Raw genomic sequence first — 27,977 nt, 5'->3', positions numbered from 1 at the left:
GTTTTGGGTCATTAATAAGCGTTCCTAAGTGCTCGCAGGACCAGGGCCCGAGTGGGGTGGGAGAAGCCAGGGTGGAGGACGTGCAACGGGAGTCCTGCTGGGGACCACCTTGGCGTGGTCCCAGCGCTCGCTGGAGGCTGATGGCAAGTGGGCAGCGGGACTCATCAGGCAGAGGGGCAGAGCAAGCCGGCGGGGAGAGGGACAGAGGGCCGGTGCATCGGGCGGCCGCATCGCCTTTGTCCCCGGGCGGGCGGCGGGAGAGGACGGCGGCGAGGTGCGGGCCCATGTGGCCGCCGCGCCGTGCCGTGCCGTGCCGCGCCGTGCCGCGTCGCGTCGCGCAGCCCGCCGGCAGGCTGGGCCGGAGCATGTGCAGCTGCGGCAGGCACCTGGCAGAGAGCCGCAGCGCCGGGGATGTGAACCAGGCGGGGAGAAAGGCCCTTGACTCATCAGATAAATCCAGCCCCGCACGGAGAGCGAAGGCGGGGGAGGCGAGGCGGCGGCGCTGCTGCTGCTAGCAGGGGAGGATGGCGGGGGACAGCGAGCAGAGGCTGGAGGAGCACGGGCAGCCCAGCGGCGGCGAGCCCTTCCTCATCGGGGTCAGCGGCGGCACGGCCAGCGGCAAGGTGACGGGGGCTTCGCGGCGGGGTCCGGGGGAGCCCCGGTGGCGGGGGGGGAAGCCCCGCGCCCTTCCCCGCGGCGCAGCCTCCCCCCGCCGGGCGCGGCGGCCACATGGCAGCGCGGCGGGTCCGAGCGGCCGCCCCGCCACGTGCGCTGCCCCGGGGCCCCGCCGGGCCGGGCCGGGCCGGGGGAGGCAGTGGCGGTGGCGGCGCCGGGCGGGTTTGCTGCCCCGGCGGCGCACGCTGGTGCTCGGGGAAGGACGAGCCGGCGGGGAGAGCGCGGCCGCTGAGGCCTCTCCCCGGGCGGCGGCTGCGGGAGCTCGGCGGCCGGGAGTCCCGGGGACACGTGGAGGGATGTGTGTGGGGTGGGCGCGGGCTTTATCCCCCCTGGCCGGGACCGGCTCCTCTCCGCCGCGGTGGGGGGGGCTGCCGGAGGGCAGCGGGCAGGGTTGGGGGCTGTGTGGGGCGTGGGCGGCTGCGGCCCGGCCGGGATGGAGGCGGCATCCCCCTTGCAAAATCCTCCCTCCCGTGGCTTTAATGAGCGCTTCCCCTCCATCACTCTTCCACTTGCAGTGTCCCAAAGGGCTGCTCGCCCCGGGGCAGAACCCGCAGGGTGCGTTGGGTGCGATGCAATTTTTTTTTTTTTTTTTTTTTGATGGTGTCGGTCGTGCATGGGGGTGCCCTTTTCTGGCCAACTTTGGGGTAGCAGGAGTGGAAATTCTGCAGTAAATGCTGACTCACAGCGGCAGAACGATCTCCTTGCTGCGCCCGGGAGGGGATGGTCCTTGGCAGCGGCAGGTAGGAGCGGGGCGGAGGGCTGCGGGGCCAGCCGCGCTGGGGAGAGCCGCTCCGGCCGGGGTTAATGCGGGTTTTCTCTGGAGGGCTGCTACACCCAAATTGCAGCTCAGGGCAGCTCCGGCAACGTTATGGCTTTTTTTTTTTTTCTTTTTTTTTAGTTATTTCATACAGTCGGTTTTTCTTTATTTGTTTAACCTGAGGTAGGTTGCTTTCTATCCTAATATGAAAGGAAAATTACTTTTTTTTTGTTATTTAAGAGCAGTAAAACCAGATTCACAGCTAATCAGCCCTCCTAGGCAGGGCAGCACAGACATTCTACCTACATCTTTAAGAGACATTTCAGAGAGCATGAATAGATTTGGAAGTAGCAATGCCTTTGAAATATTTCTTGCTGAGGAAACTGAATGTGGGTTGTCACAGGAGGAAGATAGACCCTTATATCTCTGGGTTGATTTGTGTTTGGGGGGGGGAGGCTTTTTCTCTTGAAGGATGGCATAACCCAACTGCTGTACCTCAGCCCATAATAACAGTGTTTTAAGAATATGTTTCCAAGTACCCTATTGATTCCTGGACTGCTGTTGCTACTGCAAGGGGGAAAAATCCAGATATAACAGGGGAGGGATGGTGAGGGAGGATGCAATCTCCTCCATTAGGAACCAAAGCCGGATTGTTCCTGCAGTACAGCTCCTGGTGACTCAAATGCGCTGGGTTTGTCTGCTCTCTGATGCGTGGGTCTACCTCTCTGTAGCTGTCCCAATAACATTGTGTCTGGCACTGCTGAACTGTTATGTCTCTGAACACTGTGTCTCTGGCCCACAAGGTAAAAGCAGTGATTACAGTACAATACACCACAGTTGTTCTCAACTTCAAAGTGAAAATGCTTAGTAGCAGCAGGGTGCCTTAGGAAAAAAAATAGGGAAATGGTTCTTTCGAGCAAGGGAGATGTTCTAACTGGCTTTTCCTGTCTCTCAGCTTTGATTTCCCCCCCCTTCAGTGATTGCTGGCTGCTAAAAACCTCTGTGCATGCAGTGCTGCCCGTTGAAGGGAATCCAGCAGATCAGTACAAAGTTTGTGGGAAAAGGCTGCAAGAAACATGCTGGCAAAAAAAAAAAAAGCGCTTGCTCAAGGAGAAGCAACAGGGAAAAAGGACCTGGGGCTTGTGCACTCAGACTCTCAAATTCACATTTGATGCCGCTGCAAGGCAGGGGTGCAATGGGGCTGTCCCCTGTTTGGCTAGTGACAGTGCCCTGCACTGGGCGATGCTGAGTGCTGCAGCACGCTCTGGGAAAGCAGTGGTGGGGCTGGTGCGGTTTGCTCAGCTAAAGGCTTGCCTGCAGCTAAAATACAGCCCAGGGGCTGCCGTTCTGGTGTGCTGGCTCTGGGTGAAAATGAAGTGCTTGTAGAGGGAAAGCGAAGCAGGCACCTTTCCCACTGGGAAAGCGGCAAATCCATCTGACTCACCTTCACACCAATTGAGGGTTGTTGTCATAACACACCCCTTTGGCAGCACATCAGCACAAAGATAACGGAGGGCATTTGCCTTCCAAGGGCCCCCCCAGCTCCTCCCTCTGCTGCTTTTGTTGAGTCTAAGGTGGGGGGGAAAAAGGCTCCGCAGTCCCCCCCACCTCTCTCAATGTACCAGCACAGTCAGGTTGTGGAAGGAAGGGATCTTGTTTGTAGCTTGCCACAACTTGTTGTGTCGCGTGGTGCCCTGGGGAAGCTGGCATCTGAAGCGGCCAGCCTTCCCCAAAGAGCTGGGGGGAGTGTTTGGCTGGTATTTCTTAAAGGCAAATTGATGAGAACTCAAATCCAAAGGCTGACTGCTGTTCCCTAGTGAGCAAAAGAGGCTTGAGCAACTTTCGGTACTCAAATAGGAGGTAGAAACCTGAGCGTCCTCCTGTGTTTGGCTCTTAAAAGAAATCTGGACTGTGTTGGGAGCAAAATCGGGGAGCCGCAGAGGTCCTGGGCAGGCTGTGATGCTGCAGCCTCTACGAGAGCAGTGCTAACTGTATGGTGGCTGTTTTGTGCCGGCTCAGCTTGCTGGGAGGCAGCATTTCTCCCACTGTCCCCTGAAATCCAAGCACTGTGCAGCCCAGGCAAAGCTTGCTGCAGTCTCCTGATGTGGAGGAGATGACATGGCATTAAGACCCCCTCCGGTGCTAAAGCCAGAGAGGACTGCAACCGCCTCATTTCCTTAGAGGGATTCCCAAGGCTGGTTGTAGCATTTTCTTCCACCCTATATGCTTTCAAGTGCTCTGCTAAAGCTCTTGTTTCCTTCTTATGCCCATGGTCTTTGTGCTAACAGCTTCTTCCTTCCCTCCCGCAAGAGATTCCTGACTACCAAGGACTGCAGCATGCAAGGCAGGCAGCTAGGCTGTGGGCTGGAGGAAAGGTCAGCAAACTGACTACTGGGATGAGCTGGAAAGTGTTGGAATACCTCCTTAAGCTCTTCACATGTCCTCACTTCAGCTTAGCTCCTGGAACCCTGCAGCTCTGCCGGCAGCGCTGGAGTGGCTCGCTCCCAGCAGCATTGGAAGCATCTGGTGCTGGGGTGGTTGCAGGGGTGGGGAGAGCTCTTCGAGCTCAGGCTGAAGCATTAATTGCTTGTTCCCATGTGCTGCAAAGCGAGGTGCTGATTGCTACCTTCCAACAGGAGGTTGTAAGAAAAGACAGGTTTACAGAGGGCTGAATGCTTTCCTTGGCTGCCTGGCCCTCAAACTAGTGAGGGCTGAATATGGGTGTCACCATGGTCCGGTGGCTGCACTGTTTGGATCTTTAGTTAGCACATAAGGTTGGAAATGTCTGTTTGAACATGCAGCCTGAGAGTTTCCAGACTGCAGAGTGCTAAAATTGCAGCATGTGTTCAGCCAGGTGTATTCTTCACTGTTAATCCATTAGGCACTTCTGCTTTAAACACCAAAAACACTGTCTGAGGCTGAGCTGGCTGCCTAGAAGAGCGAGCTAGCCAGGAGGCTGAAGAAGGCTGGTATCACCCAGCCAGGGTGGAACAGCCAGCATGTTGGTTCCCAGGGAAGCAGTGGCCCCAGCTGCAGCGCATCTCTGCATGAGGCAGTTCCCTCTCCACATGGGGCTTCTTGCATGACAGAGCTCAGACCCCTACACTAGCAAGGGCTGAGGTCCGCCACAGCAACTGGGGGGTCACTGCCACCATGTCACCACCTGGATGCCAGGCAAAGAAGCCCAGGGGAGACCTGGCAGTGACCCAGGGGGGAGCCACAGGAGGGGGATTAGCAGGGATTGCAGCAGCTGTGTGTTGGTTCAACACCATTGCCTGGTGATGTCCTGCAGCTGGCAGGAGCCCTGAATCATAAGGTCTGACTTGTTAAATGCTGGTGTCAGTGCGTGCTAGAGACTCGTCAAACTTTCTAGTAGAACTTATTCTGTGCCAGCCCCTGATCAGACTGATACACAGGATGTTTTGACGGGCCAGCCCGTTCCTGTTACTGACTGTATATGTGCGAGTTCGTTATGGAGCCTGCTTACTGTAGTCCCGTGGGCTCAGCCAGCTCCAGGCTAGGGAGTTTGCGGTAGGGGCTCAAGAAAAATATCCTGCATCTAAAACCGGTGGATTGGGAGGGATTGTGTTAGGAGGGTTGTTTTCCTCCCCATGTGTAATCTGTGTTCAGATCCTCTGTGTTTGTGTGTGCCTGTTTATGCTCCGGCCCAGGACTGCTGATCACATGCACAGTGTCCCACGGTGAGTGAACAGAAACCTGGCTATCCCAGTCTGGGACTGGTTGGCCTGTGGCTCGCAAAGGGAAAGGCAGGAATGGTGAACCTGCCTGGGAAAGCTCTGGGTGGAGGCCCAGGCTTTTGGTACGAGAATAGCAAATTTCCAGTCCCAGTGCTGCCATACGGATGTGCTCCATTAGGGCTGGAAAGGATTGTGTGGGTCATGAACTAGCTCTCTGCAGTCACAAGCAGACATTTAATAGATGCTGTGGGACCCTTCCCAATTTGGTATCTGTTCTGTGTGTCACCCCAGTCCACCAAGCACTTCCTAATACTCTATAATTAACATAACCTTACAAGAAGAGACCAAAATCCACAACTAGTGTACTGCAGGAGATGAGCTAGAGAGTAGGACAGCATTGCTACAGCTCCTGATTTCAAGGACCCAATTGAGTAAAAGTTCCCTGTGGTGCCTGGAAAGGGAACCATGCTACCGGGGACATCAGAGAAATGCAACAAGTAATCCCAGTGGTTCCTGATGTGATCTTAGGGAAAACCCTGCCAGATCCCAAAACTAGAGACTATTTTATCCAAAAGCATGTGATGAGGACACCCCAGCCAGGCTCCTGTGGATGCAAAGCTATCGACAGACCTTGCCAAGCCTGTTCACATCCAGATCCTACAGGAAGGGGGTTGTGGCAGTAATGTCTGTAGATAGAACCTCTGGGCTCCTCTCCTTGGTGGGAGGTGGGACGTGACTGCTACAGTATGTCCTTGCTGCTGGCTGTAGCATTTGTTGTGGGCCAAGGGCATTGCTCTGCTGGGGAGGACTGTCCTCATGGTGAGCAGCGTCTTGGCTCAGGGTGAGCAGCCTGCAGCGGTGGCAGGAGTCTGTGCCTTTCTTCCTTCCACACTGGAGCCCAGCACGTGCCTTTCCTGGTAGGTCTTGCTTCTTGCACAGCCCTTCTCCCTTTACCTGCTCCCAAGGGGACTGGCAGCTTCAGTATTTCTTTAGGGCTGGAATCACTTTATCTGGCATAAGTCACTTTTGCTAGGTCTAGAGTCCTTGGGAGGATGGGAGGTCCTCGCTGCTGCTGTATTGGGAGCCTAGTGAGCAGCTCAGTGTACACATCCCTCTGCAGTGCCAGGCTCCCTGGGGATGGTTGGACTGCTCTGAGCGAGTGGGTTTTGGCATATCCACATGCACGAGGCTTATGGATTCTTCCTAGCCCAGGACAGGCCTTACCAGCTGAGGCAGAGGTGCCTGTACTGCCCTGTCTGCCACAGCAAACCTGAGGCTGAAAGCATCAGCTGTGTCGTGCCCGGTACCTTCTCATGGTGGGTAACTGTAGCACTGTCCATCAGTTTTCTCTCTAATACCCATCTGAAGTCATAATTCACTGGCTGATCAGAGATACCCAAGAGGGATTGTGGGATAATCTGCATAATAATTTTGGGGAATTAGTCAACTCCTGAAGAATATCTGAGCAGCTGGCTATAGGCCATGAGTGAATATAAATTAAATATGTAATGTAATTAATATCTTTCAAATAAATGTGAGGGGTAGGGCTCCAAACACCCATCTGTTGAGTTTCTTCCCCTGTGCACCACCTCTCTCCTTCTGGGAAAATAGGCTGGAGTTTTTCCCCAGCTCCCCTCTGCATCTTCCCCTCCCAGCAGAATAAAGCTGTACTTTGTCCTTAAACACTGGTTATTTGTGTGCTTGGCTCAGAGGAGGAAACCTGCAAGGGGAGCTGCAACTACTTCTGTGCAGGAATAACATCTCTGAGCTCCCTTCTTGCACTGTGGTGTGCAGATATCTCCCTCTCAGCTGTCTGTGTGTGGTGTGGGTTGGTTTGCACAGCTTTCCCAGGGAGCAGCTCTAGCACAAAGCCTGGGGGAGTGCAGCTCAGTAGGTTGCAGCCAGTTTGCTCGAACCTGGAGCTGAGTTCCTCTCACTGCAGCACGTGGAAAGTCATGAACGATGGCAGAGAGGCCGGGGCTCCCTGCCTGCATGCTTGGAAAGTCCTGCATCGGTTTCATGTGGCTAACGTGGGAAAGATCCGCTTGGCAACCATGGAGGTTCGGAGGCTGCTGTGTCCTGTCTATATTTAAACAAGTTCTGGAGGAGGGGAAGGCGCTTGCTTGAGAAAGCATCCTGTTGCCGGGAGTGCACTGCGGCTGAATCACCATCAGCGTTTGCTTTGGGTCATGGCGAGGTGTGCACGGACAATGTAGATCTGGGAAATGGGCTGAGCGGAGGCAAGGAGCCCTGTCATGTCTCTCATCTTCCTGCAGATGGGATGTGTTATGCAGGGCAGAGCTAGGGATGGGACTCAAATCTCAGAATTTCTGTGTTGGCATTCATCTGTAGCATCATGTCATCTTCCTCAAGTCATCCTCCATTTGCCTCTGCAGTCCTGGCCTTCTCAGGGAAGAAACAATTGTCGTCTTCACCCTTGGGAGAAGCGGTTGCTGGTAGGAGCCAGGCAGTTAGGAGTTGGCAAAGGAAGGAATCGGAGCCTAGGTTGTCCCTTCAAGTGCATGTGTCAGCACCATGCATCCCCTGGGTTACCGTGCATCCAGGCCGGTTGCAGCCCGGCACGGTACTTCGCAGTCATGCTTTGGTCTTGGTCTTTCTGGGTACCTGCAGACTTCCCCAGAGCCTAACCACTATCAATTCCAGTTATTAGTGCATTTTTCACACCTCTGATTAACATCAGTCACATGTACGTATGCAGTGCTGGTTTGGGAGAAGGGGGTTTAAGCAGGGGACATGCATCATTCATTTGGAGGGATGCTTCCTGAGGCTGGGAGTTTCTGTTCCCACTGCGTAGGGGAGTTTAACCTCTGTGTTTCTGATTTTTCATCCTCCTTAACATAGGGTGTTTATTGACCAAGGGGAAAATCTGCTTGTCCAGCTGTAGAAGGTATTCAGACTGGCATCAGGGAATGCCCCTCATGAACCATTCTTGTTTCCATCACAAGGGATTGTGGGGAAAGGAAAAACCTTCTTCACTTAGACCTGAGTTGGTCGTTATTTCTTACCAGCCTCAAAGAGAAAGCTGCAGGAGTCCTTGCTGAGGTTTGCTGCCCCACTAAGGCAAGCTGAATGCAACCCTTGGGTTGGAGGAACATGCAGTGTCCCCTGCTGTCCCTCTGTCCCACTGCAGTTATGCAGGTATTGCGTGCGAGCAGTGCCCTGGCCCACAGCTGCCTTCTGCGGGACCAAGGTGACACGTGTGCCTCTTTGTAGAGCCCAGAGGTGACAGCCCTGCCCACCTAGGCAACACAGTACACTGGATCTGAGCTCTGTGCTGAGAGCAGGATGTCCTTGTGATCATCTTTCTCCACCACTTCTGATAGCTCTCCAAAGCCCACCAGAGAAAAGGGAAGGGTCCATAGCATCTGCCTGGATGCTTCTGCAAGAGGCACTTGCCACCCCAGAGCACTGGATGGTAAATGCATCCGGGATACGCTCTGATCCTCATTCTGGGACCCTGTGGGAGGACGTACGTGTGAGCCAGGACTTACGTTCCTGTCTCCAGCTGCTGAGGGCTACTTTCTCCTTGGTTTTTTCTCACCATCGGATGTCTCGAGTTGTGGGGCATGAAACAGGAGGGTGATTTTCAGAGCTGATGGGGACTCTTTTCCCCACTTTCCAGGATCAGTAGATCAGGGATTAGTGTGCATGAGGCAGAGGAAAGACTGGCTGGAACTGTCTGATGCCCTGAAATGGTTTTATTGTCCATCTGTGTGCTGAGGTCCAAGGAGAGAGTGTGAGTGCAACTGCTGTGTTGCTTTCACTTATCCAAAGTAAAGGAGCCCTGCTCCTTCCCCCGGGCCGGGGAGAGCAGTTTCTGGTGCAGATCTGTATGGAGCCTACTGATCTACAGGCTGGGGATCTGCCTGGGTGGCTGAGCTGGAAGGTGATTTATTCCTAATTGCAAAGGGCCTGGGAAGTTTGGTGTCCTCGGCAGCTGTGGCCAAGACTGAACCTTGCTGCGCCGTCTCCTCGCTGCACGGGCAGCACAGAAAGGCAGCAGCAGCTGGGGGAGACAGCAAGGGACGAAAAGTGGAGGAGAGGCACTGTGCACGCCCTGTTTTTGCAAAACCTATGGGATATAGCTGGATAAGCAATAGGGCTGACACAGGCTGGAGAAGGATGTGGGGAGTGGGAAAACAGAGGAAAAGGAGAATGGACTTCAGCTTTGTGTCTGCGTGTGCCAAAGGCCAAGTGACTGGCACTGACTTGCAGGGCTTCTTTCTGTGTGGTAGCAGCTTGCTGCAAGGGCAGGGCTGCTGACGTGGCTCGGGAAGCACAATTTGTCAGCTGTGAGAGGCAGGAGAAGGTGGGATGCTCAGGGAGACCCCATCCCTGACCCAAAACCCAAGCTTGTGCCCAGGGCTGCAAGGACTGCTGTCAGGCAGCCCAAGCCGGTTTGCTCTGCAGCAGTGCTGTGTGCAGAGGCTCTCCAGCTGGGCTGGGGCTGACTCACAGCACAGTGGTCACAGCCAAGTCAGGTCAGCCTGGCCTGGAGGGGAAGAGATGGTCTCTGGGGACAGGAGTGCCGTCAAATCTTCCAGCTTCTCAGGCAAACAGCCTTGCCCTCTGCCTGCTGGGGTGACCTCCTCTGCCAGGCATGCCTTCCCCTCCCTGTTCCCTCTCACCACCACTGTCTTCAGCTCTGCATCTGAGGGTTGCCAGCCAGGTATGGAGCAGATGGTTGAGCCGGTGGGGAGGTGGGAGCATGGAAAGAGCCATGGGCAGGCTGTGGGAAGGCAGCTTTGCAAAGCAGAGCGCTCAGCAGAGAGTATTTGTGGTAACCGAGGCCAGGAGTGGCTCAGATGGGCATCTGCAGCAAGCATGATTCGCAGGAGGTGAAGCAGCTCAGTTTGGCACCAGGAGCACTCCCTTCTCCTTAAACAGTGGATGCCACAGGGCAGGAGTGGGGCTGGCGTGCAGGGCTCCTGCAGGCAGCAGAGCACTCCTCCACCGGCCTGACCTTGGCTCTCGCTGGCCGGGGCAGACGTGCTGGCTGCCAGTTCGTGATGCAGTTACACCACTGTGTTGCACAGTGGCCAAGGACTTGTATGACTAAGGAGAAGGGACTGAAGCAGGCTTTGGGATTTGTCCCCCAAGCTGTGCTCTGATTTGTGTTGTGATGGCAGGGTCCGGCGTGACCCTCGGCCATGCAGCTGGTGCCTGCTGCAGTGCCAGCAGAGAGCTGATGCTGGCCACTGGCACTCAGCCTGCTCTACGTGGTGTGCGGGGTGCTGGCTCTTGTGCCAGCAGTGCTTGTGGGGATCTTGCACTGGCAGCCAGAGCCACGTGGCTCTTCAGCCGCTGGTTCCACAGTGCCCTTAGCCTTACTGTGCCAAGAGGCACCAGGATATGCTTGTGGCTGCTCCTCTCAGCCCTGGCAGCTGTGGCAGAGATCCCTGATAAAGTCCCAGAGCTCTCCTTCTGGTGTCTTTTCATCCTGGACTTTATTTAGAGTATGAAAACAACCTGGCTCTCCCTTCCTGCCCGTGCAGTGGTGGAGTTTCTGGGCTGGACCAGGGCTGGGGGAACCAAGGCACTGAGGCTGCCTCCCAGGGAGGAGGCTCAACCCTGGTGCCACACACAGCTCTGCTCCCTGGGGAGCTGCTGGGCAGGCTGGAGCTGGCCATGGGGGCCCTGGGGGTGCGGCTGAACCCAGGCAGCAGCCAACTGCTACAGCTTGTGCCCAGAATAGGAGCTGTGGGCAGGCCATAGGGATGGAGGAGAGGGAGGCAGGGAGCAAGCTTGGTGCTGCTTTCACACTGAAGGGCCCCACAGTGATGCCCCTGGAGCACTTTCCCCTCAGTGGCTTTGGGCTGTGCCTTTGAGGGGACCATGAAGTCTTGGCTGGAGGTCCACCAAGCAGTGCCCCATGCACCCAGGAATGGCTGTTACCTGAGGGCATCCTCCCTGTGTGGCTCAGACACCACTTGCCGCTGACTTGCCTCCTTTGCTGTTCCTTTCTCAGTCCTCAGTATGCTCCAAGATTGTCCAGCTGCTGGGCCAGAATGAGGTGGACTACCGCCAGAAGCAGGTGGTGATTGTGAGCCAAGACAGCTTCTACCGGGTCCTCACTTCAGAGCAGAAATCCAAAGCGCTCAAAGGCCAGTTCAATTTTGACCACCCAGGTGAATGGAGAACAGCACCGGGGTTCTGCTGTGCAGTGAGAGGCGAGGGCTGGAGCGGGACCCTCTGCTCCACCAGCAAAGAGCCTTGCATGGACAGTGGGACTCTGTCTCTGCATGGGGCAGGAGTGGGTGGCTTAGTTAAGCTCTTCTGGAGCTGGGTGCATCCCTGGCAGGGTGGCTGGGGCCCACCTGTTTTCCCTGCAGTACAACCTCTGTCTTTCTTGGGAAAGAAACTGCCTCTGGGGTGGAGTGTTTGGGATGAGAAAGGGCAGGTTGTGAACCCTCAAACTCCTTAAGATGCTCCTCTTCTCCCTGCAAAAACATCCCCCAGTTTGAAAACCTTTCTGGTGCGGCTGGGTCGGGACCAGGGAGATCTGGCCTGGCACAGCCCCCTGGAGCCAGGAGCTCTGTGTCCCTCCTTCAAGGAGGGAACCGTCTTGCGCAGCTGCTCTGCAAACCGCTCCACTGAACGGGCTGTGCCCTGTTGCTACAGCAGGGGCTCTTTGAACCATCTCCGGGCTTGGTGTGGAAATTTCAGAGCCACCGTCCTTTCGTCCCTACGAGGACAATGGCTGGAGGCAGCAAGCACTGAGCAAACAGAGCCCTGTCTGTCCGGCAGCTTGAGGCTGAAACACTGCTCCAGTCTCTCTGAGGGCTGGAGCCCCAGAGGAGATGCCTTCCCAAGCTCAGGCTGTCAGCACTACCATACAAGGACGGTATTGATCTCTGTGGGCCAGATCCCAGGCTGGTGCAAAGCAGTGAAGCCCCAGGGGCTCTGGGAGAGCTGGGCCTTGCTACGCCCATGGGGACGTGCAGGGCTTTCCTCCCAAGTCTGTGTGTCTGTCTGTCCCCAGTGTGGAGTGCCAGTGGCTCTGGCTAGGCTAAGCTCAGCATCTGGTGGGTGGGAGGGGTTGCAAAGCTGCCTCGGGTAACGTTTCCTCTCTCCTCAGATGCCTTTGACAACGAGCTGATCGTGAAAACGCTCAAAGAGATCACGGAAGGGAAGACGGTCCAGATTCCTGTCTATGACTTTGTCTCCCACTCCAGGTCTAACAGCTGCCCCTGCCTTGCTGTGCCTCTGCTAACGCCCTGCGGTGCAGCATGCAGCCTTGCCAGCCCAAACCGCCTGCCTCTCCGCTTGTGCCAACTCTTAGGCACCTAACGTGCCAGCCAAAAGTTTCAATGCTAACTACTCCAAACCCCTTGGTTAGAGGATCCAGGGCAGATACAGGCGCAGTCTGAGGGTCTGGAAAGCTGCGCAGCCATGCAGTTGCATCCAGCAACATCTAGGCATCAGTGGAAGGGGGTTATGGCTCCCCTTTTCTTCCCCAGCCACAATTCCTCTCCCCATAAACTCTGTGTTTGCAGTTTTAACAAGTATTCCAGGCTCAAACAGCCCGGCACTGCCAGGAAAGGAGGAGGATGACAGTTCTTGCTCCTGTAACTCTTCCCTTGCACATGTTCAGCTTGTTTTTGCATGCCTGTGTTGGTCGTGGATGGTGTGACCTTGCTCCATTTCCCACAAAAGCGCTGTGGTGTCAGTGGAGTGCTGCCTGGTTCCCAGGGGAGCAGAACTGGCCCTGGCAGGTTCCCATGGGTCAAGCCCCATGCATAGGCTTTCTAGGCTTTACGGCTTGGCACATAGCACTTGCAAGCAGCAGCTGGCTGAGGTGGGGGGAGAAGGGCTGGTCTGCTTCCTGCTCTGCCGTTTGTCCTTCTAGGAAGCGTACGTATGCCTTGGATTCCCTTCACCGCGGTGGGGTAGGTCTGCCCTCTCCTCAGTCATGCCCCTGCTGCAGCAGTGATGTCCCAGGGTTGGAGCAGTGCCTAGGAGCACCGCTGTTTCCCCCCACCTCTCTTAGCTTGTTTTCCCCCACCAGCATATTTTGACTCTCCTTCCCTCTGCTAGGAAAGAGGAGACGGTGACTGTCTACCCTGCCGACGTGGTGCTCTTCGAAGGCATCCTGGCCTTCTACAGCCAGGAGGTGCGGGATCTCTTCCGCATGAAGCTCTTCGTGGACACGGATGCGGACACTCGGCTGTCCCGCAGAGGTGAGGCCCGAACATGCCTTGTGCAGCAGGGACAGAAATGTCACTTAACTGATTTGGGCAGCTGGTCTCAGAGGCAGGTAACAGTGACCAGAGCAGAACTGGAACTGGCACAAAGCTGCGCTGCTGCTAGCAAAGAGCCAGGGAGCTTTTCCTCCCCAGTGCAGCATGTCACATAGGGCAGCTTATGGCAGTGGGGAGCACCTTGCTCCGTGTCTCTTAGGATTCAGTGAGGTTTTTGCTGCCTTGTCTGGGATTCCTCCTTTGCATTCAGCAGTGTGACTACTGAGTGTGCTGTGTCCTCACATGGCCCTGTGGCACCAGCCCTGTGCCATCAGCTGAATGACAGCTATTGCCGATCAGCAGGGAAGGGCGCAATGGGCACGGCAAAGCGGCTCAACAGCTCAATCAGAAGGCAGTGCTTGATGGATCTGCTCAGGACCTGGGGTATGGGTGTGCTCCGAGGATGGCATTTAGGTGTGAGGGTGTCCATCGTGGATGATACAGGTAGGGAGTTTGGTTTTACATCTTGGTTTGTACAAGCACAGCCAGTGCAACGTGGAGCCTCTTTGTGGTACTTGGCACTGGGGTGATGGGTTTTGGGGGCAAAGAGCCCTAGAAACCAGAATATCCCTCTCTAGGACTCCCCATGTTCAGCTGGCTTGGCTATAGGTTGCCAGCTGACATAGGAGGGACTCCAGCTCTGCAGGGTGTGTGTGGTTTGAGATGCAGTTCATTTCAAAGCAGCCTTTAGGAGTGGGGTCCCTCATGTAGCACCTGAGTCTCCTGGATGACTAAGAAAGAATCTGGGGACTCCTGGGGCAGAATTCAGTTCTGTCTGAACTGTTCCTACCCCTGCCTGGCTCTGACAGCCTCCACAGGGTGTCTGGGGATGCAGAAGGTGACTTAGAGGAGAGGTCCCATTCAGACCTCTGTGCTGTGATGAGAGGAGTGTGTCTCAGTGCGTCAGCCTGGGACTGCTTGTGTGCATGGGACTGTTCCACTCTGTGACAGAACTGGTCTTGCCTGCCCTCCTGCTGTCAGACAGATACACAGCCTCCTCTGCTGTTAGGATGTCATCAGTGCTCTTTTTTACGCATCCTTCTTGACCCTGCCCACTGTTCTTGCATGACTCATCCAGGGAGGTGACAGCACAGTCATTGCAGGGAGACTTACTAGCAGGTCATAGATACGCATTTGCAAGATCCTGCAATCTGAACCTTATCGCTTAAGCAAACTGTGCTGTGCAGGAACTTGGGTTCACACTCAGCCATGGGTTAGCACATGTTTTTGGCAGTGCCCTGTATCAGCTGTCTGAAGGCAAGGCATTGCTTTGTGCATTTGCAGCGCCACATGACTCTGTGTGCATCCCAATCGTACTCTGGAGTGTGTGGTTCAGTCACTTCGGACTTGGTACATAACTCAGGGCTTGAAAACTGGTTGAGATCCCATTGACTGGGAACTGAGACCATACAGCTGCCGACCACAATACAGAGCTAAACCCTGTTGTGCTGCAGCTGTTGGATGGGGTCCTGAGCCTCATGGGCCCAGGCCATTCTTGGGGTATTTCTCCCACCCACCATCAATCACTAAAGCTTTGCAAATGGGCAGCTAGGCTGGTTGAGGTGCTGGTGTCTCCTAGTTAGGGCAACTCATCGGCCTCCTGGTAGGGAACTGACTATTTGTCAGTCTCCTGGCCTGCTGTCAGCAGTTGGTAGGACCACTGCAGCAGCGAATCTGTTTACTGTATGTCTCCCTGGCCTTTCTGGGAAAGGAGAGCCTGCGTGTGAGGTGCTGAAGGTATAATTGTGTCCCTGAAACATAGCTGGAGGTAGCTTGTAGCAAAAGTTGGGGTGTTGCTTTGCGACATGGCTCTGAGTCATCTTGCTCTCCCAGAAGTCCTGAAGAGTTGCAGCAATGGACTTTTCAGCTGGGCAGCAGCAGGAGATGAGGTTCCTGGAAATGTAGCTGACAGCTCAGTTCATCAATAGTGCTGGGGTTCAGTATGTGCAACTCACACTGTCCTCATCTCAGCACCTCTCCCAAGAAAAATGCTGCTAACAGAGCACAAGGGGCAAGGTCTGTCAGGTGCCTCAAACAGCCTGATCTGTGCAAAGCTGATTCTGGCTATGGTCCCTTGCTGCCCTGTTCTTGGCCAGCTTCTGTAAAACAAAGACTAAGTCGGGTGTCACATGCATGTTTTGGGCCCGATTTGAGTCATGTCGGCTCTGGACGGGTGCCGATCCATCCTTGGGCATTTGCCTGCCCTGCAAGTAGAGGGTGATACCTCCAGATAGGGTGCATGGTCTTAGCCTGCGTTGCTGGGACCTGTTGCTTTGGGGCCAGGGACAAGACAGTGGGTGCTTGACTCGTGTTTGTCCATGGGGTGATGGCCCTGCTGTGGTCTGTCCTGGGAGCAGGCAGGACAGTTTTGCCCTGTCAGGACCAGCCCCTGCAGCCTGGGCACTCACCCTATGCAGTCTGCAGGCCTCCCGCATGCCATCCCAGGCCGGGTGTGCTGCAAACACACCCTCACTATGCTCCTTCTCCACCCCAGAGCAGCCAACAAACAGGGTGTGGGACCTGGGAAACAAAAGTCTCTCTGTTTTATTTTCCTTGCCTGTTTTTCTGTATTGTTTGAGCTGGGGCTTGCTCCCGCTCTCTGGAGAAGGCAAGGAGCTGGCTAGAGCAGCCTGGGCTGGGCTGAGCCTTTCCTGGAGCAGGCAGGGAGCTGGCACAAATCCTGCTGCCAGCCCTTTCTTCCTCCCATCACCTCCCCTGCGCGGGGCTGTGAAAGGGCATGCTGCAAAGCTGCTGGCCGAGGGCAAACAGAGCCATGGGGACAGTGCCAAACCAGCACTGGGAGAACAGCACTGTCCTGACCCTGCAAGCACATGGGCACTGGCTGCCGAGCAGGTCACGCAGACTGGCAGTGCTGTGGCTCGGCTCTGCTTGGCACGTGGAGAAGGCTCGCTCTGAACGCAGTGCCAGGTGCTAGCGTGCTGGGGAGAAGCCAGCCAGCCCCTTGGGGAGAGCCAAGAGCTGTCTGCTTGGCCACAGCGCTGTTTTGGCTCTTACCCGTGGATTGAATTCCTGCTGAACTGGGGCACTTTTCCACGCTGAAGTGGCTTCAGACCGGAGATGGCAGTGGCCCAAATACCTCGTGCAAACAGGATGTAAGGCCCAAATGGCAGAACAAGCAGGAGACCAGCTTGCTCTCCTGCCTCCTGGCTTCCTCCTGAGCTGATCTCCTCCAAGCACCCCCTCAGCCTCTCGTTGTGGGAGCCTGCTTCACCTTCCCATCCCACTCAGCCAAGGACAGCACAAGGACCCTGGCAGAGCTGGGCAGGTGGGTGAGTTTTACTCTCCTCACCTCTGCAGACCTGAGTTAAACTGCGCCTTAACGTGTGTATGGGTGAACCCCACTGCTTTTTCTATTCCTTGGGCACCTTTGCACTGGGACAAGTGGGAGAATGCCCCATCCTTAGGCCAAGGGCAGGACAGAGTGACAGGAGGGATGGAAGGGCTGAGGCTGGGAACAGTCAGGACCGGGGTGGCACTGGTTACAGCTGGAATGTGCTTGCAGAGCTGAGAAGGGAGGGAGGCCAAGAAAAGCCCTTGGTCAGGTCAGCCAGCCCTTGGCTCCTGGGAAGGCTTGGAAGCAGGTTAAAAGCGTGTAGCTGGGCTGGGGTGTGCTTGGACATGTGGGCAGTAGCTTCCAGAAACAGAGACCTCAGGCAAAATACCCGGGTGGCTGGCCAAAGGCTGTACTGAAGGGAAGGGGGATGGAGCAATTCATGTCTCAGCTCCTGACTGTGCCTTACATCTTCCCCGCAGTGCTACGAGACATCAGTGAGCGAGGCAGGGACCTCGAGCAGATCTTATCTCAGTACATCACCTTCGTCAAGCCTGCCTTTGAGGAGTTCTGTTTGCCAGTAAGTAAGGGGAGTGACACCCGTGGGAGTCTGCCAAAAATGGCTCATACCCTGCCCAGCTCCTCAGACAGGAGCATTTTGTGCCCCAGAGCTCAGGTCAGCCTGCCTCACCTTGCTCCCTCCCTGCAGGCACTGGCAAAAATGGGGATGCCAGTGCTGGCCGGGGCAGGGTGAGATGGGGACTATTTATACAGCCACTGCCTTTCTGGTGAGATCACCCTCCCCTGTGGGAAGGCTGACACGGCAGGAGAAATCCCTCCCTGCACAGGGTCTGACAAACCAACACCAGGCAGCTCAGCAGATGCCAGCCCCAGGAGCGATGATCCTTGGCCGGGGGAAGGGGAGATCCCTGCCCCCAGGCAGCATCTGCTGTGTCTGCCTCCTGTTCTGTGCTGTCCTGCCTGCCCTTTTCACCCTGCAGTGCTGCTGGCTTCTTGCTGGCTGGATGCTTGGTAGAGCAGGGGAGCTTCATCCTTCGCTCTGTGCTGCGGGATGTGGCCTTGCAGGTTGCGTTTCCTGGCTGGTGAGAGGCCAAGGTGTAGAGCAGGCAGACCTCGCTCGGGGCCAGGGTTGCAAGGTCTGCCTGGAGCAAGGAAGCTACTTTGGGAGCTGATAACCGAGGCAAGGCTCCCTAGCAGACAGGGACTTTGCATGCGGGAGACCACTGCAGTCCTGCGGAACTTGCAGGTGAAATAGCACATTTGCAGGACTAGCCATCGCACACTTCTCCTGGCTGTCATGGAGAGGAGCCTGTGCCTCGGTTCTCAAGGCTTTTCAAGCAGATATGGTAGTTATATGAGGAATTTCTTCTTATTCTGGAGGAACTGAGCCAGCAGAGTCCTGCAGCCTGGGAGCTGCTGGCCAGCGCCACAGGCAGGAATTGAACCTGTGCCTCCAGCCTCAGGAACATCTCTGTGCCTGTCTATGTGGCCAGCTCTGCCCCTTCCCATAAGAGGGGCTGATTCTCTCTGTGCTACAAGATCTTCTCCTGGCTCCTGGACAGCACCCTTTTCCCTGTCTCCCTCAGTTGTGGCTCTGTGGCCCAAGGTCCAATTACAGTGTAATCCCAAAAGGCTTTTCCTGAGGCAGGTCCAGCTTGGTGGCTCCCCTCCTTGCAAGACCCCAGCAAGGTAAATCTGCAGCTTTGCAAAGCAGCAGATGCTGCATTAGTCTCTTCTGTTGAAGAGTCTGTAGGAGGACGAAATGTGAAACAAGGACGGTAGAAAAAAGCTGCTTTGTCCCTACCCACCAGCTTTGCAGTGGTATGCTCCCTCGTCCAACCTGGTGGTGGGCTCAGCTGCAGAGCAATTGCGTGTGGATGTTGAGCAGGCTCAGCACCCACTGTTGCTGTTACTCAACTCCAAAACCAGTTCTGGTCCAGGTGGTCCAGCACTGAAATGATCCAGCATGTCCTGGTGATTTTTGATATGGTTGGAAGCACCTGGAGGTGTCAGATGACACCCTTCACCCAGCAGGCTGGCTTGTTTACTGATGGTAGAGCTTGGCTGTCAGGAAGCTGATCAGCTGTAAAAGCTGACACAAATAGGGGAGGAAACTGAGACTGGCACCTGCAGGTGAAAATAGGTCAGGACTGGTGTCCTGAATCAGACCTTTTTTGCAAGCAATGCTGGTAGAAAATTCTCCCCACATCCCAAGCAGATCACGTGGCTGTCCCCCTCATGTCCACACAGCCTGGGCATGCCAACTCTTGCTCTTGTACCAAGTCTGGCTGGATTCAGGGGGGAGGTTGTTCCCAAAAGCATCAGCTGCTGGAGTCTTGCGATCATGAGGCTTTTTAATTTCAGGTTTTGTTAGGGTGGCTCTTACTGCCTCTTACTGGAATCTGTATGAGCTCATGAAAATGGAGTCAAGGTGCAAAGCATGGCCCTCAAAACACAGAGCTGAAGACAAATAAGAGCATCCAAAATGTATTCTCAGCAACGACATACCTCCCAGCGGGTTTGGGTTTGGCAAGGGGAGGGCAAGGACCTGCCCCAGGAAGCAGGGACAATGCCCTAGCTTGGTGGCTCTCCACTTTCCCTGTAACACAGTGCTCTCTCTCCTCCCAGACCAAGAAGTATGCTGACGTGATCATTCCCAGAGGAGCAGATAATGAAGGTGAGTGGACCCAGACCCTGCTGTTACGTTCTGGCAGCCGACTTTGGGCTGTTGCTGTTGTGGCGGAGTTAGGTAAGAGGCAGCAGGACCTGCCACGGAGGTGACTCAGGCCACTGCCACCCAAGAGAGTGCTGTTACCACACGTGCTGAGATGAGCTTCTTCCCTTTGCTCCTGCCTGGAGCATTAATGACTAGGCGTTTGTGCTCCTCTGATCAAGCCTGGGAGCCCATCTATGTGCAGTGCCTCCAGGCAAACTCCTGGTTCATCCCACACAAAGGGAAATGTGCTTCTCCAAGGCCAGACGTGCAACTGGGACAGCCATGTCTTCACCTGGTTGGAATCAGCCTGACCATACTGGCTTGAGTGCTGGGCTCAGCCAGGGCAGAGGGATGAAGTCCCAGCAGGGCAGCTCCTCCCTGCAGGGTTGCAGCTCCCCACCACTTGATAAGAGGGGATAGGAGCAGGGGAGACAGCTAGGTCATCATGTCTGGCTTGGCTCTAGTTCATTTGCAGTGATCCTAATGCAATCTCTCCCCTGTGTCTTTCCCTTCCTTTTGCTCACAGTGGCCATAAACCTGATAGTGCAGCACATCCAGGACATTCTTAATGGAGGACTCAGCAAACGCCAGAGCAACGGCTACCTGAATGGCTACACTCCTCCCCGCCAGCGGCAGCCCTCAGAGTCCAGCAGCCGGCCTCACTGACCCCGGGCGGCAGGCATGAGGCTGGGGGTGGAGGGCGCTCGAGCCCTGCCACTGCCCCTCTGTACATACTGTCTGTTCATTTCCCCCTTATCTATTTAAGAAACAAGACGGAGACGAATGCCTTTAATTTTGTATGTTGGAAATGCCGAACGAGAAGCAGCCGGCTGCTCGGGAGCCTGGACCGCCCACAGCTCCTGGCCTTGCTCAATAACTCCTCCAGCACGGAACCGGCTATAAATCTCTATAAATATAGAATTGCTCTATTTTTGTGTAAATGCAGAATAACGTAAAATTACTTGCCATCAGGTATTTGCCAGGCTCAGTGTTGCTGGGAGGGGGCTGGGAAGAGGGTCTTGGGAGATGTTGGTGTCAGGATCTTCACATCAAAGGCGGTAAGGAAAGAAGAGCATTCGACAACTGCTTTAGTATTGCAGTGGTCTCCATCCTGGGGAAGGGATGGGCTGTGGTGGAGGTGGCAGCTTGAGTGTGGCATGGATTTTGTGACTGGGCTGGGGTTGCCTCCTCCTGCTGTTGCTGTTCCGGTCCGAGCAGCCTGGTTTTGCTGGCAGGCACTGTACAATGCCACTGGGAGTTGGAAGAATGATGTGTGATACCTCCCCTGGTTGTCTCTGCACCTCCAGGTCTCAGTCCCTCAACAGCATCCCTTTGTGTCTGACACCCCTTCCCACCACAGGTGTGGGTCTGCTGTCACACCCTGCAGCAAGGACCTGGTAGGTGATGCTGGGTATGTGATTGTATAAACATGGCAGCTTGCATCTTTAGCAGTCTCACTGCCTGGCTTGGGTGGGGACAGCACGTGGACACCTTCAGCCCCTCTGGAGCTCGGTGTCCATGTGTGTGGTGGGACTTCTAGTCAAGCCCTGGGCTCAACTCTAAGCCTGGAGGTTGGCTTGCAGAAGGTCAGAGGTGTGTCTGTCATTCCTCACTTGGAATGGTTTTGCTCTTGGATGGGGGATTTTGGGTCTGTAAGATATGATTAAGGGAGAACCAGCCTCTTCTGAAAGAAAGGGGCAATAGATGATAAAAGGCAGCTGCTGAGCAGCCTGTCTGAGGGGGGGCAGCAGTGTGTAGCAGTCCCTGGGCTGCCTAGCATCCCCATATGGGACATCCACAGGTCCCAGCTGGGTAGCATGAAACTGGATGCTCAGGAGTCCTCTGCTCCCCTTTTTTTTTTTTTTTTTTTTTTTTTTTTCAGAGCATGCTCTTGCCTGGCCTGTGTCCCTTTCATTGCGTCCTGGTGGAGGACACTGTCCCTGCAGTATGTTGTCCCCAGGACTGCCCAGGGAGTGCCCTCCCTTGCCCAGGGTGAGAATTAGTCTTCCCTAACCTGGTAGTGCTGCAACAGCTGTGTCCCAGGACAGCCTCGTGGGGCTGTACTGCAGGTCTGGGGATGCCTGGAGAGCAAGGTGGGGCAGCTGGGCTGGGGCAGGGGTTTGGTGGGAGCCAAGGAAGGGGATGTGGTGGGATGGTAGCCAGGAAAGATCCTTTGGCCCATGCTGCTGGGACTAACTTGCCCCAGCAAAAATTTCATAGACATCCCACGAAGCCTGGAGCGGGGCCCCTTAGCCTTGCTTCCTCTGATGATTTTCAGTCTTTCCAGAGCATTGGTTTTACTTTGCGTGGTTAAAAGCTTAGACATTCAATGCTCCATTGCTCTTCAGCCCCATGTGAGCTGAGACAAGCTTTGATTTTTAACAAAGAGAGCAAGAAAGGAAATGCCTCCCCCAGTGACTGCTGCTGGGGCAAGCTCATTCCCCCTTGATCTGTGATGGGGGCACATGGCAGCCCTTTATCCCCCTCACTGCAGACACTCCCTGAGGCATGTCAGCTTTGCCATAATCAAGGGCTGGCACTGGCTAATTCTAGGTACAGCCATAGGTAAGAGGGACCAAAGCCCTGCAGAACTAGTGAGGCTTCTCAGGGCTTAAGCAGCCACGACAGCTCTCAAGATGAAATACTGGCCTCCTCTCCCCTGTAAATAAAGACAAAACAAATGGATGCTGGTGTTTCTTGTCTCCTGTTTGGTGCTGCATGTTGCTGGCTGTGGTCCCAGTGTGGAAGCAGACTTGGCCAACATTGTCTTAGTTCTGCAAGTCAAAGCCAGACCTGGAGCAAAGCTCCTGGCACAGACTGCTTTGGTGAAGAAGGAGGTGCTGAAGGCAGTGGCTCTGGCTTTTGGCTGGCCAGCCAGCTCTCAGCAAGTCCTGGTGCACACATGGCTTGGGGTGCTTTTGTGAAACATCTCTCTGCTCTCAGGACAGCAGAGAGATAGACAAGTTCAGCCCTTCCCAGTAAGTCTCTTGAACAGGTGACAGTCGAGTGAATTTCATCAAAAGACCTTACAGGCAGGGTGGCACTAGCACTAGTGGGGTATCAGGCAAGGGTGAGACTGCTTTTAGCAAAGGGGTAAATCACTTTATGTCAGCATGGATTCACAAAGGGGAAGTCATGCTTAAACAATCTGATAACCCTCTATGATGAAATGACTGGCCTGGTAGATGAGGGAAGAGCAATGCATGTTGTCTACCTTGACTTCTGTCTGGCTTTGATATGGTCTCCCATAAGATCCTTACAGCGAAGCTGTTGGTGTATGGGCTGGATAAGCAGACTGGCTGAATGGCTGGGCCCAAGAGTGTGGTGATCAGTGGTATGAAATGTGGTTGAAGACCAGTAACTACTGATGTAGCCCGGGGGTCAATACTAGGTCCAATTCTGTTCAACATCTTCATTAAAGAGCTGGATAATGGGGCAGAGTGTACCCTCAGCGAGTCCACTGATGACACAAAACTGGAAGGAGTAGCTGGTACACCAGAGGGTTGTGCTGCCGTCCAGAGGGATCTTGACAGGCTAGAGAAATGGGCTGACAGAAACCTTTTGACATTCAACAAAGGGAAGTGCAAAGTCCTGCGCTTGGGGAAGAACAATCCCATGCACCAGCACATGCTGGGGGCCGCCCATCTGGAAAGCAGCTTTGCAGGAAAGGCCTTGAGGGTCCTGGTTAACCATGAGCCAGCAATGTGCACCTACAGCAAAGAGGGCTAATGGTATCCTGGGCTACATTAGGGGTAGTGTTGCCAGCAGGTTGAGGGAGGTGATCCTTCCCTTCTGCTCAGGTGAGGCCACACCTGAGTACTGTGTCCAGTTCTGGGCTCCCCAGTACGAGAGAGAGATGGAGCTACTGGTGACTCCAGCGAAGGGTCATGAAGATGATGAAGGGACTGGAGCATCTCTCCTATGAGGAAAGGCTGAGAGAGCTGGGGCTCTTCAGACTGAAGAAGAGAAGGCTGAGGGGGAATCTTATTAATGTATAATGGCACTGGTGAGGCCACACCTCGAATACTGTGTTCAGTTTTGGGCCCCTCACTACAAGAAGGACATTGAGGTGCTGGAGCGTGTCCAGAGAAGGGCAACGAGGCTGGTGAGGGGTCTGGAGAACAAGTCTTATGAGGAGCGGCTGAGGGAACTGGGACTGTTTAGCCTGGAGAAAAGGAGGCTGAGGGGAGACCTCATCGCTCTCTACAACTACCTGAAAGGAGGTTGTAGCGAGGTGGGTGTCAGTCTCTTCTCCCAAGTAACTAGCGATAGGATGAGAGGAAATGGCCTCAAGTTGTGCCAGGGGAGGTTTAGATTGGACGTGAGGAAAAATTTCTTTACTGAAAGAGTGGTGAAACATTGGAAGAGGCTGCCCAGGGAAGTGGTTGAGTCCCCATCCCTGGAGGTATTTAAAAGACGAGTAGATGAGGCACTTAGGGACATGGTTTAGTGGACATGGTGGTGTTGTGTCGATGGTTGGACTCGATGATCTTGGAGGTCTTTTCCAACCTCAATGATTCTATGATTCTATATAAATACCGGAAGGGAGGGTGAAAAGAGGACAGAGCCAGTGACAGGACATGAGGCAATGGGCACGAACTGGAACACAGGAGGTTCCCTCTGAACACCAGGAAACACTTTTTTGCTGTGAGGGTATTGCAGAGGCTCACAAAATCAAATTAGGCAGGTGACAGATTCAAAAATAAATTTTATTTAAACCAAAATTGTTTAGCAGAAAACTAACTAGAAATGAGGCGCCAACACTCCGACATCAATAAACCACAGGTTCAGGATGGTGTGATGAGAAGTTAATATTGCACAGCCGGCTTCAGAAATGAGGATCCAAAACGTGCACAACCACTCACCTGTAAGATGAGGGCTCTCAACCTCGAGGAGTTTCCTTGGGCGGCATCCTGACTCAAGGGGAGAGTCCCCAGCTGCAGATCTGCTGCTCCGGGGAGGACCGACTCCACTTGCCCCCCCGTGGGGCTCTGTTTATATCCTAGTTGAATCTGATCTGTGGTCAATTCTGATTGGCTGAGGACCTTAACTTTCTTACTCCTTGCCTGAGGTATATACCTGACTGTAATTACTGGCCCAAAGTGTGTACGTGATGGTCAGCACTTGCCACCCATAAAGGCGCGAAAAGTAAGGACGTCAACATTCCTAATGCCCCCGGGCTTTATCAGCGTGGATGCACCTGCCACAGAGGGTAACTGAGCACTGGCACAGATTGCCCAGAGATGCTGTGGAGTCTCCATCCTTGGAGATACTCAGAAGCCATCTGGACAAGGTCCTGGGCAACTGGTCCTAGGCATCCCTGCCTGAGCAGGGGGGGTTGGACAAAATGACCTCCAGAGGTGCCTTCCTCAGCCATTCCGTGAATTTTAAAGTATTTTCAGTATTGAGAAATATTGAGAATTGCAATATTGAGAAATGCAAAGGCTTTCCTGCTGTTGGCTTCCTTAGTCACAAGCATGACCCTTCTGTGCCCACACTGGGCTCCTGCAAGGCCTTGGTAGATGGTACTGGTGGGCCACTGTGCTCCAGGTTCAGCTGGGAGATGAGTTGGTGCTGGCTTTATCCCTTCTCCTGTGTCCCTGAGCTTGACTATGAGATGTGTCCCTGTCCCTCCTCATGGGCACTTCCAGCACAGCTGCCCATAAAGTTTCACCTTATGCAAGGCTTGAACTTTTTAACATGGTGGTAAAAGAGCACCGAGCATGGGGAGGGGAGTTGGGGGGGGGGGAAATGGTGATGCTGAGTGGGTGCACTATGGGTCTTACATCTGGGAAGCTTTTACAGCATTATAGACCACAGCAGTCAGGCATGTTTTCACGAGAGACTACCGTGGCCTTCCCTCAAGCTAACCAGAGTAACAGCTCCCCAGGCTGGATGCAATTCCTTTCTGCAAAATCTTCATTTTCCTTTGCGGCTACAGAAGAGAGGTGCATCAGGTGCATCAGGTGCATCAGCTACCTACGCTGGTAGGTCTCTCCTCTCCTGACTGTGCTGCTGCCAAGGTGAGGACAGGATTGCTCTGGTGAAGAATGTGCCTCTGGCCTCTGGCTGTGACCATAGCTAGGATCAGCACCCCCCAGCTCCCGAGCCTCACTGTCTTGCTGCATCCTTGTGAGCTACTGCTGCCGCTGTCTTAGAGAAGAGAAATGGATGCTGTTGCACCTGGGACAGGTATTATATGTTGTTCACCTTTGGAGGGGAATATTGAAATGCTACTCAGATCTGACCATTGTAGGGGATTAAAGCTGAGACCAGCATCCACAGGGCTCCCCGACGCTCCTTATACGTCTGGCTTTCTCCCATGGTCACCTGGCTGCCATCCAGCTGTCAGATCACAGAATCATGTACATCTGCAGCCACAGTCGCTTCTGCTCAAAAGAGAGAATTTCATGGGCCAAAACACCATGCTTTGCAACAAGGCATTTCATTATTTCTCTTTCATGATTGACCCAACTTAACTTTCACCCTGTAGAAGCCTGCTGTTCTCTGCCTTGCATTACTGCTAGGTATTTCTAGACAGAAATACTTGTGTGCCTCACCAGCCGGGAATCTTAAAAGTCCTGGGAGTCCTGGGCATGCAGCGGCCGCTGCCACCTCACTGGCACATGGGCACCCACCAGGCATCTCACTGGGACATTGGCACCCCCTGGGAACCTCACCGGAACATGGGCACCCTGCCGGGATGCGGGGCCCTCCTCGTGGAACATGGGCACCCGCAGGGCACCTCACAGCCATGGATGCCTGTTCTCTCCCATCCCGGATCTCCCACTTCTCCCGGAGCGTGTGCTCCGCAAGCCCACATACAGCAGCCTGGCTCGCACCACTGCCTTTCACGTTGCCGCTTCCCTGGATCCCCTCGGTGCCAAAATGACACGTGCTACAGGAACAATACACTTTTTTGATCTGAACAGTGCTAGAAGATTGAGGAAGTAGGCTGCTCCCAGCAGGAGTTCTGCCGAGTTTCCCAGACGTGTCTGCTGCTCGGGCATGCTCTGGCTGTCCCCTTCGGGGAGACGGAGATGAGCCCTGGCCTTTGGGATGCCAATGGGCCCTGGCAGCACCTTTGGGAGGGTGGGAAGGGGGACCCTCCCCAGAGGTCCTCACCAGAGAGCTGCCGAATGCCCATGCTGGCTGTTGTGCCAGGTAGGCACGGGCAATCCTCCAGGACGTGGCCACCCATTGGCCATGGCCACCCCGCAGGAACATGATCATCGGGGCGATAATGGCCTCCAGCCAGCAGAAGAGGTTGTAGTCAGTGGAGGTGCCCTCAGCCCAGGAGCCTTTGGTGGGCCGAGGCATGTCCTGACACACCAGCTGGCTGTCACCCTGAAGAGAATTCACTGTTAGCTGGGTGAAACTACTACAGTTGGAATTGTTATCCACCCACTTCCTAACACCTGCCCCTCTTCCTGGTGTGATGCTTGCCCTCGCACCAGCCTTGGAGGTCCTAAGGAACCCAGTGGGTCATGGGCAGGCACTGGCCACTGCCACCTTACAGGCACATGGGGAGCAACCACCACACATCTCTCACTGGGACATGGGCACGCACCAGGCACCTCAGCGGGACATGGGCACCCACCGGGGACCTCACGGGGACATGGGCACCGTGCCGGGATGTGGGCCCCTCCTCTTGGGACGTGGGCACCCATGGGGCACCTCACGGCCACAGATGCCTGTTCTCTCCTGCCTCAGGTCCCACCCCGCATGGACAGCAGCACTCACTTGCACCGCTGCCTTTCATGTTGCCCATCCCCTGGGCGCACGCTCTAGCTGGAGTTGCACGGGGAGCTAGAGAAGTCTCGCCTCTTCTTATCTTTTTCTCGTGCCTTCTTCTTGGAGTGCTGGTGCCGGAGCTCTTTCAGGCAGAAGCGGTAGACACGCCTCAGGCACCTGAGCGGCAGGGCAGTGTTGGCCTCCAGCCGGCAGAGCAATTCGTAACGGCTGAAGGTGCCCTCTCCCCAGCAGTCTGTCCCCGTGGAAGACGAGGCCGTCCGTCCCCTTCCCGGGAAATGACAGGGCCGGGGGCACAATCATAGAATCATAGAATCATTGAGGTTGGAAAAGACCTCCAAGACCATCGAGTCCAACCATCGACACAACACCACCACCCACTAAACCATGTCCCTAAGTGCCTCATCTACTCGTCTTTTAAATACCTCCAGGGATGGGGACTCAACCACTTCCCTGGGCAGCCTCTTCCAATGTTTCACCACTCTTTCAGTAAAGAAATTTTTCCTCACGTCCAATCTAAACCTCCCCTGGCACAACTTGAGGCCATTTCCTCTCATCCTATCGCTAGTTACTTGGGAGAAGAGACCGACACCCACCTCGCTACAACCTCCTTTCAGGTAGTTGTAGAGAGCGATGAGGTCTCCCCTCAGCCTCCTTTTCTCCAGGCTAAACGGTCCCAGTTCCCTCAGCAGCTCCTCACAAGACTTGTTCTCCAGACCCCTCACCAGCCTCGTTGCCCTTCTCTGGACACGCTCCAGCACCTCAACGTCCTTCTTGTAGTGAGGGGCCCAAAACTGAACACAGT

General features: G+C 54.9%; 1 protein-coding gene across 1 annotated transcript; it reads left to right on the top strand.

The window, feature by feature from the left end:
* The first annotated feature begins 380 nt into the window (after positions 1-380).
* UCK2 (uridine-cytidine kinase 2) lies at positions 381-22,105 on the top strand. Its single transcript, XM_076339729.1, has 7 exons — positions 381-623; positions 11,120-11,279; positions 12,230-12,326; positions 13,189-13,331; positions 17,166-17,263; positions 19,333-19,381; positions 19,947-22,105. The coding sequence occupies exons 1-7, from the start codon at positions 525-527 to the stop codon at positions 20,084-20,086; spliced, it is 786 nt and encodes a 261-aa protein (XP_076195844.1). The 5' UTR covers positions 381-524; the 3' UTR covers positions 20,087-22,105.
* Positions 22,106-27,977: the final 5,872 nt, after the last annotated feature.

The sequence above is a fragment of the Aptenodytes patagonicus genome, chromosome 5 (genome assembly GCF_965638725.1).
Source record: "Aptenodytes patagonicus chromosome 5, bAptPat1.pri.cur, whole genome shotgun sequence".
Classification (NCBI taxonomy): Eukaryota; Metazoa; Chordata; class Aves; order Sphenisciformes; family Spheniscidae; genus Aptenodytes; species Aptenodytes patagonicus.
The sequence above is the reverse complement of the archived record's forward strand: the minus strand, read 5'-3'. Positions and strand labels throughout refer to the sequence as shown.